The sequence below is a fragment of the Cimex lectularius genome, unplaced genomic scaffold (genome assembly GCF_000648675.2).
Source record: "Cimex lectularius strain Harlan isolate CLEC.00 unplaced genomic scaffold, Clec_2.1 scaffold1, whole genome shotgun sequence".
NCBI lineage: Eukaryota > Metazoa > Arthropoda > Insecta > Hemiptera > Cimicidae > Cimex > Cimex lectularius.
Window position 1 is genome coordinate 2,136,555 of NW_019392813.1, and position 17,715 is coordinate 2,154,269.

The 17,715-nt window shown below is 32.0% G+C and overlaps 2 protein-coding genes and 1 long non-coding RNA gene across 5 annotated transcripts in view; 2 read left to right on the plus strand and 1 right to left on the minus strand.

Annotated features, from left to right (window-relative positions):
- LOC106661442 (ubiquitin-like modifier-activating enzyme ATG7) overlaps positions 1-17,171 on the plus strand; it is a gene marked incomplete at its 3' end in the record, with an annotated part of 20,689 nt that extends 3,518 nt beyond the window's left edge. Inside the window, 11 exon segments of the mRNA XM_024228327.1 lie at positions 8,863-9,103; positions 9,173-9,286; positions 9,347-9,473; positions 9,534-9,636; positions 11,612-11,697; positions 11,762-11,861; positions 11,946-12,090; positions 12,151-12,315; positions 16,489-16,659; positions 16,732-16,976; positions 17,039-17,171. Coding sequence (XP_024084095.1) covers positions 8,863-9,103; positions 9,173-9,286; positions 9,347-9,473; positions 9,534-9,636; positions 11,612-11,697; positions 11,762-11,861; positions 11,946-12,090; positions 12,151-12,315; positions 16,489-16,659; positions 16,732-16,976; positions 17,039-17,171 — 1,630 coding nt within the window.
- Positions 2,819-5,873, plus strand: LOC106662742. The gene is made up of 2 exons (XR_001339945.2): positions 2,819-2,938; positions 2,997-5,873. It is a non-coding gene; the product is annotated as an uncharacterized LOC106662742 (long non-coding RNA).
- LOC112127379 (thioredoxin-2-like) overlaps positions 5,776-17,715 on the minus strand; it is a 15,909-nt gene continuing 3,969 nt past the window's right edge. For all 3 annotated transcript variants that reach the window (XM_024228337.1, XM_024228339.1, XM_024228338.1), the window contains 3 exons: positions 7,658-7,762; positions 6,034-6,159; positions 5,776-5,952 (listed from right to left, as the gene is read on the minus strand). In XM_024228337.1, the coding sequence (XP_024084105.1) occupies positions 5,890-5,952; positions 6,034-6,159; positions 7,658-7,762 (294 nt within the window). In that variant the 3' untranslated portion in view covers positions 5,776-5,889. The remainder of the gene's footprint in view (positions 5,953-6,033; positions 6,160-7,657; positions 7,763-17,715) is intronic.

The window sequence follows — 17,715 nt, forward strand, 5'->3', positions numbered from 1 at the left end:
TTACATTTTGGATGTGGAAAAGTGAATTTATACAATGCAAAATATATTTTTTATATATTCAATCAAAGTATTTCTACTCACTCAAAGTGTTTGTCTTCTATGTAATTGTGCCATTCTTGTGTGTCATGTGCCAGTGAGATTTTGCTATTTTGTGTTTATATACATTGGATTTTGAAGGGGTGGGGAAGGATGTCGGTATAGAAAAGACATTTTTGTATAAGGCGTCAGCTTCTTTGAGGTGAAAAGAGCCGTCGAAGGGAAAAAATGTGTTGGTAATGGTTCGGCCAGATTATCCTTTCAGGATTAGATAGAAAGGGATAAATAGGAAAAGGAAAGCTAAATTGTTGGGAAATTAAACTATGTGAAAAAGATTTGATGTGTGGAATGTAATGTGATGATATAGGTATGTTATCTGTATTGAATTTGATTAATGATATTGGCGTAGCTGTGACTGAGTTTACATGTATCTGTTCTATAATTGATGCTGCGTTTATCTCTGTTGATTTAAACCATTTCTAAGAAATTACGTTTATGTTTGTTTTGTTCTGTGTGTAATACTTTTGGATTTTTGAAGGCGAAATTGTGTTGGTGTGGGTAGCGAGTTCTGTAGGATTTTGCTTAGGTTTTTTGCAATCATAGATATGTTGCTTTACTCGAGAAGAAATACTTTGATTGAATATATAAAAAAAAATATATTTTGCATTGTATAAATTCACTTTAACACATCCAAAAGTAATTGTTATATGTAAATAATGTTTGTAAATCCCAGGCCTTGAAGATGATCTCAATAAAGATCGAAACGTTGGCACGATAAAGAAAATGTTTTTCTGAAACCTACATCACACCAGACTGCATCTCACGATTTCTAAATAAATATCGATTAACGGTCAGTAATCACCACACATTTAATTATTCATTTCACTTATTCTTATCTGTCTGTGTACAACCACTGGTTCCTCAATTTGAGACGAAACATGAAACATAAAATCTGAATGAACAATAAAACACATGGTTTTATTTATATTTTGTGCTACATAAATAGATAAAACTTTGAAGCGATGTGAAGATAAATTTTGACATTATTGCCATCATCAATTAAATATTTAACCCTCAAACACCCATAGCCAAAATAAAGTTTATTTTTCTTTCTATATTTTCTATTTCTTTGCCATTCTAATAGAAGTACGTGTATAGTTTTATTCAGTAATACTATATTCAAAAACTTACAGACCTGTCACCTTCAAGTTTAAAAAAAAAATTTGATTATGTGGAGATCGTGAAATGCAGTCTGGTGTGATGTAGGTTTAAAAAAACATTTTCTTTGTCATGCCAACATATCGATCTTTACTGAGATCATCTTCAGAACATTGTTATGATAGATATTTTAATCTCAAAGTATTTGTACTCACTCAAAGTGTTTGTTTTCTGTGAAGATGGGTCACTGTGTGTCGTGTTGAGAGTTCCAGTGAGAAAAAAAATAGTATACCAAATTATAGCTCTTTTATAAAAGATTTAGAAGAAATAATTCCTTTACACATAGAGATTTTAGGCAGTGTATTGTGCAAACATACTCCTCAAAGTATGGTAAGGAGGGATGATGACCATGATAGCCAAATGGTCAGCATGATAGACTGGGGGTTCAATTATATACAATGAAATTATTAAATCAATTTTACACTGGGTAATATGCAAGCCCTTAAGGTCATTAAAAAAAAAAAATGGTAAGGAAATATTTAGAAAGCCAGTTTAAGTAGTTACAAATAAATGTACCGAATGCAAAGAAAAATATTACAAAAGAAGCCACAATTGATGTTCAACCCGAAAGAGGTCCACAAAATATAAAATGCAGGAAAAAACGGTGTAAGTTTTGTCAAAACACACACACACACACTCGGAGCAGGAAAAAAAGGACAATTTCTAAATTTGAAGAACAACGGTTACACAATGTCCAAAATTCAGTTTCTTATGAAAATGTAAAAAATTGTTTTTTCCTCAAATATCAGTTTAATTTATCCACACAAAAAAAAAACTTAAAGGTAGAAAACTATAAGAGACTTTTACTAGAACATCATTCATAATTTGAATGAAGTTTAGAAAAAAAAAAACTAAGTACTAAATACCGCCCAATTCTCCAGCTCCCCCTGACCACCAAACCAAGGCAGTTAGTTACTTAGCCTCCCCCTACCAGCCCTGATTCATGGGTCAGAGAGCCCCCAGAGCCAAGCCTGCCCGCAGATGTACCACAGTGACCACATTCACCAGCTGTGGAATGCCTAGTACTAAATTTTTCTTCATTTTAATTATTTTTTCTTGGCTCCTGGGGCCCACTGGACAGAACCCTCGGACACATATCTTAAATTTCGACTTAGTATCATTAAAGAGACAACAGCTCATAAAGTTACCCCGAGTAACAGTATCACTAAAAAAAGTTTCATTGATTAGTTTTCTTTCTTGTAAATTCAATTGGCCTTATCCCTTATTTTTTAAATACAAAATTATTATATTCTATGTGAAAATTTCTATAAAAGTGCAAGTTGTCTAAAATTGTAAAATGTTAGAACAGAAACTTTAGTTTAGTTTAATATTTTCTATGGGGGAGGGCGTGTTAGCCAAGTGGTTAGTGTGAGAGACTCTCGGCTTGTAAACTCCGCGGACGTGGGTTTAATTCCCACCGTCGCCTCTGGCGTTTTTCATGATACCCTTCCCCCCAAAACGAATACACATAATATATTGTCTGTCATTGGCTAATATGCATAGTACGCCATTAAAAAAAATAATTTTAATTTATTTGTCCACTAATTTTCTATTGTATTTTCAGGTGAAGGATGAATTTATTAACAATAAAAATGACTTTCTTGGTAAAGTTTTTGCATCGGCGGCTTATTTGGAGAAACTGTTAGAACTGGACGAACTTCAAAAGCAGTCTGAAATGGCAGATGTAATTTTCTTTTCGTTACTCAGTCACAAATAATATAATTTTCATTTTCTTTTTGTAGATCTTGGAACTGAGCGATGATGAATTGGAAGCAGAAGCAATATAACTCATTTCTTAAACTATTATTTTTGACGGTTTTCTTCCTCTACAGAGTAATGAACCCTGTTTTTGGTCATTTCCGGTTATTTTATTCGGCCTTATTTGTAAGCTCTGACATTTTTCACAATCTTAAACGTCAACATGTAGGCCAAATCAGCGAGATTAGTCAAACTAAAATTATTGTAAATGACCAAACTATTACGATTTTTGTTAAAGTATAAATGGGAATTATTTTTAATCAGATAATAGATGTATTTGTATTTATAAATATGACAAGGTAAATTAAAAAAAAAAAATCGCTTTATATTAATTTGCTTCAAAGTCCTGTCATCTACACCTTCCAAATTTAATTTGTAAATATAGTGAGGGGTTGGAAGCCTGGAATTTAATGTTCTGATTATGTTAGTTGCATAACTTTCTGGTTTGTGAGGATCCCCTCTATCCATCATTGGTATTTTGATAAAAATCATCAGATTTAATAAATTAAGGTCGAGATTTGTTAAGAATTTTAATAAAGGGAACTGTGTACTAATTAATGACTTTTTCCTTCAGGTTGAATGGGATGTTTTGTACTCGGGTAGACTTTCTGAGTATCTTGACAACTTTTAAAAAAATGTATGAAAATGCTATTGACAAATAAATCCCTAATACTGTTCAAGGAAGATTCTTTTCAACACTTCTTCAACAGTTCTTCAAGTTAAGAAGTTCAAAGAAGATAAAGAATAGGGTGCACAGAAGATTTAAGAAAATGGGCACTTACGAGGAGTATAAGCGATTTTCTGAATATAGAGAAGATTCAAAGTTAAGGATATTCACATGTTATATAAGTCCTAAGTTTATAATATTGAGCTTGGCACTACCGTTGATGTCAAAAGGTTTTGGTCGTTTGTCAATAGTAAGCGAGGTAACAGAGGCTATCCCCATGAAACGTTCCATGATGTTATCGTCCCCACAATTGCTGAAGAATTTGCTTCCCTGTTTAAACAAAACTTCATCAATAGCTCCAGGTTTAATTCTTCTGAGAGATAGTGGATTTAAACTTGGTTGCTTTTGAACCTGAGGCCATTACGAAAAAACTTGTGCTCTAACCTTGAGTTATGGCATCCCTGAATTGTTCTTAAAGAAGTGCAGTCCCTGACCAAACCTCTCTCTCTATTCCATGTGGTCAATCTTTTGTTTTTCACTTGCTTAAAAATGGAGATTGTAAGTACATCGAAAACTATCGCCTAATAAGTACTCTATAATACCTAAGATTATGGATTCTTTGGCAGATGTATTGAGTATTTAATTCAAACATGTTATTCTTCAGCAACATCATGGTTTCATGAAAGGACGCTCAGTGTTACCATCTTAGTTCTTAACAAGGTTTTCATTCTGAATCATTTGGAGAACAGTCAGTGTGTTCATTCTGTTTACACAGATTTCTCTAAGTCTTTGACATAGAGACATCTTGGTGAAAAAATCGAAAAAGGTAGAAGGTAACCCCCTTCTGGGGTGGATCAATTCTTTTCAGTCTGGGAGAAATTTTACACTAAGATTTGGGGAAGGATTGCCCATCCCTGTTTATATTGATTCCTGTGTTTCCCAGGGATCTCATTCAGGGTCGGTATTGTTTCTGATATTTTTATATGATGTTGGATCATCCATTAACAACTCATTTTCACTTTTAGCTTTCGACCTAAAAATCTTTCACCCAATTTAAGCAATACAGTTTACCACAGGATCTGGATTTCTGGTCTTGGTGTGACAATAATAATCTTAAAATAAATGAATAAAAGTGTAAGGTGTTAAGATTTTCAAAGAAAAAGGTCGCGAATGAGCTTGATTTATTTGTTTACAAATTAAACGGTCATCCAATTTACAACGTAGGTTCCATCTCAGATCTTGGAGTTATTTTTAATAAGAACTGCGATTTTCATGATCACCTTGAAGCTGTTAAAAAAAAAAGTATGTAAAAATTTGGGCTTCATTAGAAAGCAGACGGTAGATTAAAAAAATAAATAAATGCTTGCTACAAAAATCCTTTATCAATCACTTGTTCGTTGCCATTTGGAGTGTGCTAGTATTGTTTGGCCGCATGGATCAAACAGCGGATCGCTCATGATCGAGGGGTACAAAGGAGGGCATGTAAATATTTGCTTTTCAAAATGAATGTAAACATTGAGAGTGAGCTCCCTTAATAACTCCCTCTCGTGAGCTATTTTACGTTCCCCAACATAGGACGAATGTATTTGGAATATTATCTATCGCAGATGTTTGGCAGATTAATTGGTACTGAAATGTCGCAGACCCTTTCTCAGACTCTTGTCGGTTTAAAAAAATTTTTTTACTAGCTTTAAAAGTGATCCAGATTTTTTTCTTGGCTACAAGTTTTGTTATCCATTGCAGTTATTATCAACTTGTGATCTATTTTTTTGTCTAATGTTTTTAAATTATAAATTATTATATTTTTGTATTCTTGACTGTTTAGTTTTGGGTCATTTGACTGACATTTGAATAACTTATTGTAATTTTATATAATTTTTGATCTTTTTTTTCCATAAATAGACAGATTAATAACTAATAGATTTAGATTTAAATAATTTTATTCCAGTTTTCAGAGTTTTTTTCTTTCATTACAGCATTGCAAAAGGTTTAAATAACAATACTTAATATATAGCACATCAATTACAAAAAGGTTAACTACTTGAAGTATTTTTATTTTATAAGATGCAAATAAAACATTTTCACCAACAAGGCACGTCAACTTTTTAATACATTTATTTTTAAGATATTAAATGTTAATATTGTGCTAGCATAGAAAAATGATGCAGTAAATTGGTAGAGTGAAAAAAAAAAATAGCGGCAGTGATGCATTATTTCAATCGTATGACGACTTCTTTCAGTTTTTCATAATTGCCCCCTGAGAATGATTCAATCTACAAAAAAAAAAAAAAAAAGAATGTTTAAGAAAAGAACAAAAATATTTTATTTAAGTTTTTAATATTTATGAGTCTTACTTTTTGTTTTTCTTTGATGAAAATAAACGTGGGCATAACGCTAATTTCATAAGTTGCGGCTATATCCTCACATTCATCGACATCAACTTTCAAAAACATAATATCAGGATACAAAGCTGCCATTTCCTAAAAAATAAAATAAAACATATATATTTTAACACATTTTATTATCAATCGGTAAATAACATTAAGGGGGGTACAAGTTTAAAGGATTTTATGGAGCTAAAATTGTAGCTTTATTGTGCAAAAATGATAACAAATTGATTACACAAGTTGTCAATCTCTTTTTTTCTCTTTCTGGAAGCATAAAATTCAGTGATGAGAGAACGACTGTTTTTTATATGCAATGAAAGAATCGACACTTTTTTAAAATTCTTTGTAAGAATGGAAGTGCTGCTCAAACAGACATTGATCAAAACAAGTAGACTGTTCATAATACACTGCGCACAGCTGATCCCACCAAATACAGAGTATGAGCTTTGATCCATGGATATTTGGCTTCGCCATTGATGATGGCCAGGGTTATCCCATGATTTCTTATGCTTTGGATTGTAATAAATTCACTTTTCATCACCAGTTGATTCGATGCAAAAAAAATTTTTCCATTTTGTCCTTTGGACCAGCAGATACATCTTCAAATGTTTCTGGCCTCCCTTTGCGCTTCTTGTCCTCTGTCAAAATCACCTCTTTTGAACCAACTAAACCAGTACTCACAGCTTGAAATTGATGGAGTCTGATCTACTAAGTCAATAACACCCTGAATGTAAATTCTTTAAAACTTGTCCGATGTTTAAGTCCAACGTATAATTTTAAAAAAAGTCAAGGCTAATGATGTAAGAAGCAATTTTTTTGCAAGCCAGTTGAGTCATTGCTTAAGTAATAAGGTGGTCTAACAATAAAAAGTAGTTTAATTGCCAAGATTTCTGAGATTTATCACTATCACCAAAGCTACACAATCTTACATTAATAAAATAAATTCATCATTTAATTAAAAGTATAGAAGACTGTGTGAAAATGTTCTCTTCTAAATTGATGTGATTTGTTTCAAAATGCCCAATCCAATTTTTTTGCAAAACAATTTTTTTATTTTTTTAAATAAGTTTAACTAAATTTCGTGGTAAAAATATTTTAAATCTAAAATGATTTTTTTTTTTTTACCAAACACCATTTATTTTTATGCCACATATTTTAATGTATGATTTAAAATTTGTTTTAAGTTTTTACAACTTCTCAGTGCATTACGACTAAGAAAGCTGTTTTGGACCAAAAGTAATTAAATCCAGCATAAAAATGTGTCCAAACTCATGGGTTTAGATCAATATTTCCATTTTACTTTTTCCCCACCTAAAAAACCAGAATATTGCAATAAGATTACAAAAATAGGTGGGACTTGAACCAATAAAGTGAGAGTAATTTCAACTCATTCCACAAAAATGATTGGTTAACTATACAGATTGCTTCAAAACGGGCTCAATTTAAAATTTAAATATTTGGCAACCTAGAGGAGAAAAAACCGTAATGCACGGCTCTAAAACGTTTTTTTGTATACCCTGTAAAACTAACTGCCTCAATTGTGTAAAACAATCTTTTTCCCCTCCATGACAAATTAATTTTGACGTTATACCTCGAGCTTCGGTGCAATCATCCTGCAAGGGCCACACCACGTGGCGTAGAAGTCAATAACTACGAGGTTAGACTCCGCTTCTTTAAGCTTGTCCTCGAGCTCTTGCTGAAAAATTAAACGAAAATATTAATAATATAACAGTTGTCTCATTCCAAATGGAATCAGTTACTTTAATGCGGTTCTACAAAAGTGGTATAATTAACCTGGGTACGAACCAAGAGAACAACTGACACATGATCATAATTTTACCATTAATTGAAATAAAAATATCCATTTATTATGCTATAACTTGCAATAAATCTTGTTTTTTTCCCCTTTTAATTAATCTTTTTTGTTTGGGCTTCAGTGTTTTTGCTATCGGTTTAACTTGAATGTGACTTCAAATCAGTTTAAGTTTAGCATTCAAACTGTTGAAAGCAATATGGTCAGTATTTAATACAACATTTGCTCAATTTTGATTTATGAGAATAAACAAGGTTTAAAAGAGACGAGGCGCTCGCAAAATATGCTGTTTGATGCACTTGGTATGCACAATTTTAGTTTTTAAAAATTCATAAGACCAAAGATTATTGATGAACAGCAAGTAAGAATTCAATTCCCTAATTTCGTGGTCCGCTTGACCAATTAAACATTACAATTAATTATGGTTTTTAGTTGAGATGAAAAAAAGTTAATGGCACGAGAGGGATTCGAACCCACGACCTTCGGCTTGATACGCCGCTGCTCTACCATCTGAGCTATCGTGACCTCGATTTCAATTGTCGCCGAGAATCCTGAATATTACATCTAAATTGAAAAATGGCAAAAAGGAGGGAAAATTCAAAAGGTGGGGTTGAGATGGGAAGTTAGTGTCCGAGTGGATCGAGGTCACGATAGCTCAAGTGGTAGAGCAGCGGCGAATCTAACCGAAAATCGTGGGTGCCATTGACTTTTTATCTCAACTAAAAACTTTAATTAATTGTAATATATTAATTGGTCAAGCGGACCACGAAATTAGGGAATTACATCTACATCTACATCTAGAACAGAATCAAAGAGATTTCAGATAATGAAATGTAAAAATGAGCAGCAAAAGTGTAAAGTTATAGACAGTTTAATATTTTATTTATGTTATCAATTTATCTTTCATTTAGCTATATAAACTTTAAATTCTACAGTCTAATAGTTGTGTGTAAGATTTGTCTTTTATTAATTTGTTATTCCAGTGTCAGTCCCTCTGAGTCATACTCGCTTGAGAAACTCTGCAAGCAGAACTCAGACGTTACCTCAAACCTGGAGAAAATGTCGGGGAAATTAATTAACATGAACACACTTCAGAAATTTAAAGACTTGGACAAAAATCTGTTGGTTAAAACAGAAAGCCAGCTGATATGGAGTATGATCAAATCCGGTGATGCGATTCAAGACCCTTCTACATTAAATACTTTCATTCTCATCACCTTCGCTGTTGGTTAAAAATTTTTACATTTTAATTTGATGATTTTATTTACAATTCTACAATTATTCTATTTTCAGAACTTAAAGACGTATGAGTTTTATTATTGGTTTTGTTTTCCTGTCTTATCATCATTGAATTTCACTATTGTCCAAGGCCCTCAGCTTTTAAACGAAAAATTTACTAGCGATCAGGTTTTAAACAAAGCCCATTATGCTAATTTAAATATTTTTATTATATAACAATTGTTTTAGATTCAATCATTGTTGACGACACACAGTACTCTTTCTTGTAATTATAAATTAATATTTAGTGCTCAGTTAATAGATGGCCAGTTAATTAGCAAGCCCTTGGAGGCACTAGTTAAATGTTCAGACCCAGGTATGAAATAATGATTGATTCATTAAAAATTATGTTAATTGATTTTTTTATTTATTTTAGAAGCAAATGACAGTTTATATGTTTGCTTGGTTGATCCGAGCACACAAGATTGTTCTCCAGGATGGCCTTTAAGAAACGTGTTAGCACTAATCGCTTATCACAGGTGATTTCTTTTATGCTTCAGTATTAATCTTCATCAGATAGATGAGCTTGTGTTTTAATGTTTAATATATAACAAGTACAAGCAATAAAAGCTTTTTAAAAAGAAAATATTTGAAAAACAGCAAATTTAAGAAAATTTTGTCACAAGAAAGAAGGGGTTAAAAGTGATTTTATTTTTAAGGAATAAGGTGTAAGATAAGGAAAGTTGGTTTGGGAAGTAAAAAGACCCATACTAATTACAAATTTACCCAACTTGATTTTTCCAATTGAGATAATGCAATTAATCAAAATTAATTGACCATCATCATCAAAAATATGGTGTTTTAAACAGTTAGGAGAAGTTGAGATGTCATTTATGAACAATGAAAACATCAAAGGGCTAAGGGTGGAGCCATGAGTGGCTCCTCTTGATAAGGAGAGAGAAGAGGACTTGTTTGCACCACATTGTTTGATTATCTAAATAAGACAAAACAAGTTTACATGCTGAAGAACTAAATTTAAATTGAAGTACAAGCTTTAACGAGTAATAGAGTAATTGACTGACCCAAAAAATATTTTTGAAATCTAATAAAACAATAAAAATCTATATCATGTTATATTGATAATATTGTTGTTGATATTCTATTCTGTAGGTTGTTATTAAAATTTATTTTTTATCTTGATCCACTCTATTCCACATAGTTGTATCTGATCAAGATAAGATAATAATAAAACAAGGATTGTACAGTTACTTTGATCAATTTTTCCACAAATATTGTTTGTAGTTTTAGGAGAACGGTTGAAACGTAGGTGCACCCTGAATAAAGCCATATTAAAATAGGTTCAGCACTTTGTTCTTTTCAACCAGAGGTAAAATTTGACTGTTCATAATTTTGGAGAATGTTGGAAGAAAACTGATCTAAAATTTGTTACATGTTTTGTTCAAGAATTTATTAATTGTTAAAAAATTGCTACTTTTAGGCCAAAGCATGTGTCCAGCATGTAGAAAATGCTCGATGTGTCCCACCTAATTGAAGGGTGGAACTATTTGGCCCCTTATAGAAAGCCTGTACAAATTCCAGCCTATATGAGAATTGTGCTTGAGTATGGCAACAAGTATCTGGATCCCCTGTTCTGATTTTTGATGGAAACGGTTATCTTATTGTATATAACTGATAGTTTTGTGTATCTAGCATGTGTTGAGTGTGAATGTATTTATTAGTGTGAATGTGTAGTGAGAGGATCAATGACGGATTATAGAATAGGTGTAACGGGTGATAGAGGAATATCGATTACCACCTGGAGTGAATGGTAAATAAGAAAGAATGTATTGAAGAGTGGGCGAGAGTGTGAATGGATTGGGAGACTGATTGTGTTGTCTGATGAAATGACCTGGCTGTTGATAGTCCCTGGAGCCCACCCTCAGCCACTCAACAGATAAGACCGAGGTCTGACCCCGGGCCAACACCCAGAGTGGGTGATTCTCGAGGCCTGCTGATAATTTATAAATTACAAAAACTGGCATTGCCGGTGGACTGCGAAGTGATAGGCAGAACTTTGTTTATGTGTGGATATATGTATATACATTTGAAGAATTGAGCTTATAAATCAGTATTAATTGTTAAAAACAATTGAATTTTGGATTCTATCACCATAACTTTATATTTGAGATAAACTAAGAAAAATAAATACCAGAGTACCCTAACCCGTTTATCACCAGTGATTTTTTGAAAATTGGTTGCAGTTATCAATAAGACTGAGCACAACCATTCTTCTCAAAAAATCTTTCAAAAGGCTTGCAACAAAACAAATAAGTGGCCAAAAAATATATTCAGGCCTTATTCCAGACCATCTTTCTTTATGAGATGTTTTTCTTGTCAGTGGTATTAATTTTAATTGTATCCATTAATCTCAAAATTTCCTAACACTACAAAACAAAATGAAAGCCATTATAGACTTTTAAAATTATTAATATATGTCAAAAAATATGTTTTTAGAAAAACAAGTCTCCCAGTGAATATTATATCTTTAAGAGTTGGTTTACAGTTCAAGTCGAGTTTTGTCATTAAAATCAACATGCATGGTAAGCTTGTTATTTATTGATTGAATAATTTTATAGACAATTGCTTTTTATTTTATTGTTTCAGGAGATATTAATGACCAAAAGTGGGTCGGTTGGGAGAGAAACAACCGAGGAAAGTTTGGTTCACGGAAAGTCAATTTGCAAAATAGTATAGATCCTATGAGGTTAGATTGTAATAGTTTTTTCAAATTTAATATTTTATTTAAAAACACTTTGAGATATTAATTGAATAACGTAATATAATATAGACTAGCAGAATCTAGTGTTGACTTGAATCTTAAATTAATGAAGTGGAGGCTTTTGCCAGATATTAATTTAGAGATAATCAAGTTACAGAAATGTCTTTTACTCGGTGCTGGTACGTTAGGCTGTTCTCTAGCAAGATGTTTACTGGTGAGATATAAATATTTATTAATTATATTTTAGATATGCTGTCTTTAAATTGTTTTTTAGGGTTGGGGTGTTAGGCATATAACATTTGTCGATAACGGGGAAGTTTCATTTTCAAATCCTGTCAGACAATCGTTATACAAGTACGAGGATTGTGACATGGGTAAAGGGGCTAAAAAGAAAGCTATTGCTGCTGCAAACGCCTTAAAAACAATTCTGCCAACAGTGGTAAGTTTATAAGAAAAAGTATTTACTGCTAATAGTGATCACCAAACACCCAACAAAAGTTCTCAAATGGGTGACCATCTTTTTTTGGTGATAGAAAAGTGTCCAAGCATTCTTATCAATGAGCCCTAGGAACTTTGTTGTATGTATATTTATCTAGGTTACGAAAATAATATGCAAGATTGTATCAAATGAGATTAAATGTATCAAAAGTGGCAAAAATCAAAAGTTGTTTCGAGTAAATTAGGAGAAAAAATATTTTTATTGATAAAAAAACAATTCCAATGCATTGTAAGATTTTTTTTTCATAATTTCTTTACAACTTACCTACATTTGATCTCGCCTAATTCCATTGTGTACTGTTTGTGATATTTGGTACGCCCGGAAAAAAAAGTTCAAAATACATTTTCAGTTAACAAGGCGCTTGAATAGATTAAAACCGTCGTGACGGATCGGTCGTGCAAGTTTAACGCAGTCGAGCGCCTTTTTTTCCCCGAATATTTCAGTTTATTTATTCTATTCTATTAATACATCAACGTTTAGATGACAAAACAGCAGGCTATTTCTCATTAAAAAAATATTATACAGTGATAATATACAACACAAGAGAACACAATGGTTAAATATTTTCTCATGTGATTAATTTTTCTGGGAAACCTGAAAATATTTTTATTGAAAATCTGTAAATTTCAAAATTTTTAAAAAAGTTTTTCAATTCTTCCTTTGAAGTGAATATTTTGTTGTGGAAATGTCATAACACGTCTCTCCCTTCCTGAATTCTGGACTGTCTCGGATCACTCCGCCATTGATTTTTACGAGACTTGTACCTTTATTAATTTGTTAAATATACCGTTCATTATTAATTACATTATTTTATATTTAAAAAAAACTTTATAAGATATGTAAACATGCATTAATTTTTATTTTATTTTGTATATTAAAAATATTATCCATTCTTTCAACATTGTCTGTTTTTTAGCATGCCTTGTTAAAAGGCCTTAAATATGTGATAAAAACAATACTTTTATCAATTCTTAAATTAAAAGTCTATTAGTCTGTTAATTATTAATTAATTTTCGTTCATGGGAAACAACAAGGTTTTAACTTTTGGAATACATGGTAGGACAAAATTCTCGTAAACAAAAAATAGATTATCTGTACCATTTTGACTCATATAATTGGCTTTTCTTCCCCAATGGCAGTTCGTTAAAAAGTTGAAGTGCTAAAAAAAAATATGTTTGTACGAATTCTATGTTCCGTAATTGTACTTAAGAACTTTGTTCGCCAACTCATTTAGCAAAATATCAACATCGCCCAGTTTGGTAATGTTACATGCAATAGTTCAAACTTAGGGGAGGGTGATAAAATATTTATATTCCTGTCTCTTTTCTACCTTAGTCCATGAAAACGGTGAAATTTGGCAGGTAGAACATTATAGTCAAGCGTCATGTTTTCCCGAGTATTTCGTTTTTTATTATTTTTTTAAATTAATTAATTTTTTTGCCTAACCACATCACAACTCGCCTATATTTGATCTCTCCTGATTCCATTATGGACTGCTTTCAGTATTTGGTACGTTCTGAAGATTCCGACACATTTTCAGTTAGCAAGGCGCTTGAATAGATTAAAACCGTCGTGACGGATCGGTCGTGCAAGTTTAACGTAGTCCAGCGCCTTGTTTTCCCGAGTATGATTTTTTTTACAAGGGTATTTCAACTACGAGATTATAACATTTAATAACTTGTGGTGTTTTCGGTGTTTAAAAATTTTTTTTTTTAAAACTGTATGTCATGTTCAAATGCAGGGCCTCATTCAAACCTGAGACCTTTACCTTACAGTGTTGAGTGCCATGCCAACACCAAAAGCGGTCGGCCACTGACATCCCTTAAGCATTCTTGAAAACCCTTAAATAAGAATTTTTATAGCCTTTAAAAAACTATCTGATTCAGCTCGGGGCAAGTTTTTTTATTTATTTTTATTTCTACGATGTCCTGTGTTCCATTTAAAAGTTCATAATTCTTTTGAATTTTATCCAAATTCAATATTATCATAAGAATTTTAATTAATTATACTTTTAATCTAAGGTCTTGGTTGAGATGAAAAAGCTAGTGTGATGAAAGTGATTCGAACCCATGATACGGCTCAATACGCCACTGCTCTAACCACTTGAGGTATCATGACTTCGATATTCCTCATCTCAACCTACAATCTTTCAAATTTTCTCTCTTTTTGTTATATTTTATATTTATGATTCATTTATTGTCATTGTCTTTTATGACTACTATATACATATAGTTATTATAAGAGTTGGAAAGCTGAATTTTCCATCTTTTATATTATGACAACAAGGGTTATTTGTAATATCACTACGAGTGAGAAAAATAAAAATAAAATTCAACAAAAACTTATCAAACATTTTTTTTGTACCTTCTGCTATAATTTATTTACAAAGACCTAGTTTGTGCCATGGCCTGTAGTTTGTAGGGTTCTAAAGCTCTGCATCATAACCATATATAAACCAGTGTATCGCTGGGGTTATTGCAAAGTTATAGCTATTTTTGTGATTAAAAAAACAAAAGCAAAAAATTAGAAGGAATGCTGAAAGGAAGTCTAAAAATTTGTGAGACATTTGTTTCCCCAAAATTCAGGGGTTTTTTGAGTGCAAAACTATACACTTTTTTTCTTGCTAAAAAACTTTATATATATTTTAACCTACTTTGCTGCTTCACTTGATCCCTACGATAGTATAATAACATGAAATACATGCACACCAAAGGCAGAAAACTATATTAAAAATATGAATTTTTATAACAAAAAGATTTTTTTTTTGTCTGAGTTCTCTGATGTTCGGGTCCACTTAAAAATTCATGACTCCTCTAGATTTAATCCAAATTCAACATTATTGCAATTGCTAAAAGGCTGAATCTCTTCTTTCAGGATGTTTCAACAAGGTTTAGACTTTAAGGCAGTATAAATGAGAAAAAAAGGATGAAATCAACAAAAACTTATTAAACATTTTATTTTATATCTTTGATTCTAATTTAACAAAAACCAAATTTGAGCCATTGTATATAGTTTGTAGGGTTCTTGGTTGTAGTTACCAGTGGATCGGTGTGGTCTTTTCAAAGTTACCAATATTATTGTGATTTTGGGAGGGGAAAAAACTTTGAAGGCTTGAGATTAAAAAAAAAAAAATGCTTTTCCCAAAAGTTTGTATTCAGAGATTTTTTGATGTGCAAGAAAAGAATATCAACTTTGTTCTTGCTACAAAAATATTTTGACCTAGCTTACTTCGTCGCTCAGTCACTATGATATATAAACTTGGTATGCATGCACATCAAAAGCAAAAAACCAAATTAAAAATAGAAATTTTTATAACAAATTAAAAAGTTTGAGCATTATTAGCCAGAGGCAATTTTTCTTCCAATGTCCAGTTTTCCACTTAAAACTTCACAATTCCTCTGGATTTTATCCAAATTCAACATTATTGCAATTTTTAGAAACAGAAGTTTCTTTTCTTTCAGGCAAGGTTTATATTTTATGGCAATGTGAGTGAGAAAAATAAGCATAAACCAACAAAAACTTCTCAAACATTTTATTTTATATTTTCGGCTAATTTACCAAGTTTGCCCCATTGTGTATAGTTCATAGGGTTCTAAATCCCTGTAAAGTTTCGAATGGATCAATGGAGTTGTTTGAAAGTTTTGCTATTTCTGGAATTGTCCATAAATTTTTTTTTTGAAGGCTAAATATTTTAGATTAAAAAAGCATTTTTGATTTTACGAAAAAATTGTATTCAGAGGTTTTTTGGTGTGCAAGAAAGAATATCAACTTTATTTTTTGCTTAAAAAAAAATAAATACACAAATAAAATATATTTTAACCTATTGTACTTCTTGTCGTTGCTCAGTCACTACAATTAATCACCTTAAAATACATGTGCATCAAAAGTAGAAAACTATATTAAAACAAAAGTTATTTAAATTACTTTGTCGTGCCAGACTCTCGGCTCGTGGACCCCACAACCATGAGTTTCTACTCCCACTGTCGCCCCTGGATCTTTTTTTCAGGCAACCCCCCCTAAAAATACGCATCACATATATATCTCAAGTTCCTTGGCTAATGTACAACGTTTATAAAGCCATTAAAAAATCTTAATCTTTAAAATTTATTTTAGGTTTCAGAAGGTGTTATTTTAGATATTCCAATGCCTGGGCATCCACTAGGAGCCATGGAAGACGTTGATAAGCTTCATCAATTAATCAAAGACCATGATGCTGTTTTCTTATTGACAGATTCAAGAGAAAGCCGTTGGCTCCCTACCGTAATTTGTTCATCACTCAATAAGGTGATATGCTAAACTTTATTTTCATATTAACAATTATGATTAATGTTATAGTAAGCTAATAGAATATATCAGCTGGCATTTACAGTGGCACTGGGATTTGACTCATATTTGGTCATGAGACACGGTGTAGAACAGCCAGAATCAGGAGAATTATTGAAACTCGGCTGTTACTTTTGTAATGATGTCACAGCGCCGGGGAATTCAAAAACTGACCGAACCTTGGATCAGCAATGTACAGTTACGAGACCTGGTGTTTCTTACATTGCTTCGTCATTAGCTGTCGAGCTTTTTGTATCATTTTTGCAAGATAGAGAAAAGTAAATGTAATTTGAGTTACAATCGAATTTCTCCTTTAACTTTTTTGTTTTCTATTTGAAAGGTGCAGTGTTAATGCAAACTATGAAGGCATACTCGGTTCGATTCCGCATTCAATACGAGGGTTTTTGTCAAATTTCAACCAAATCATGCTGTGCACTCCAGCTTTTGTGCAATGCATCGCATGCTCAGTTAAGGTAAGTGATGTCATAAAGCTTAATAATTATTTCACTTTAATAATTCAACTAATTGTTTTTATGTAAGGTCTTGGTTGGGATGAAAAAGTTAGTGTCACAAGCAGGATTCAAACCCACGACCTTTCGGCTCAATACGTTGCTGCTCTAACCACTTGAGCTATCGTGACTTTGATCCCTCGGACACCAACTCCCCATCGAAACCTACAACCTTTCGAATTTTCCCTCTTTTAGCCAATTTTTCAATTTTTTCATCTCAACCAAGACCTTACATAAAAAGAATAGTTAATTGAAATAAGTAATTTTGTCAATTAGACCACTAAACATACATGGATTAATATTTAATTATTCATATTTATTCAGAAATCATGAGATGCGGTCTGGTGTGATGTAGGTTTCAGAAAAACATTTTCTTTATCGTGCCAACGTTTCAATCTTTATTGAGATCATCTTCAGGGCCTGGGATTTACAAACATTGTTTACATATAACAATTACATTTTGGATGTGGAAAAGTGAATTTATACAATGCAAAATATATTTTTTATA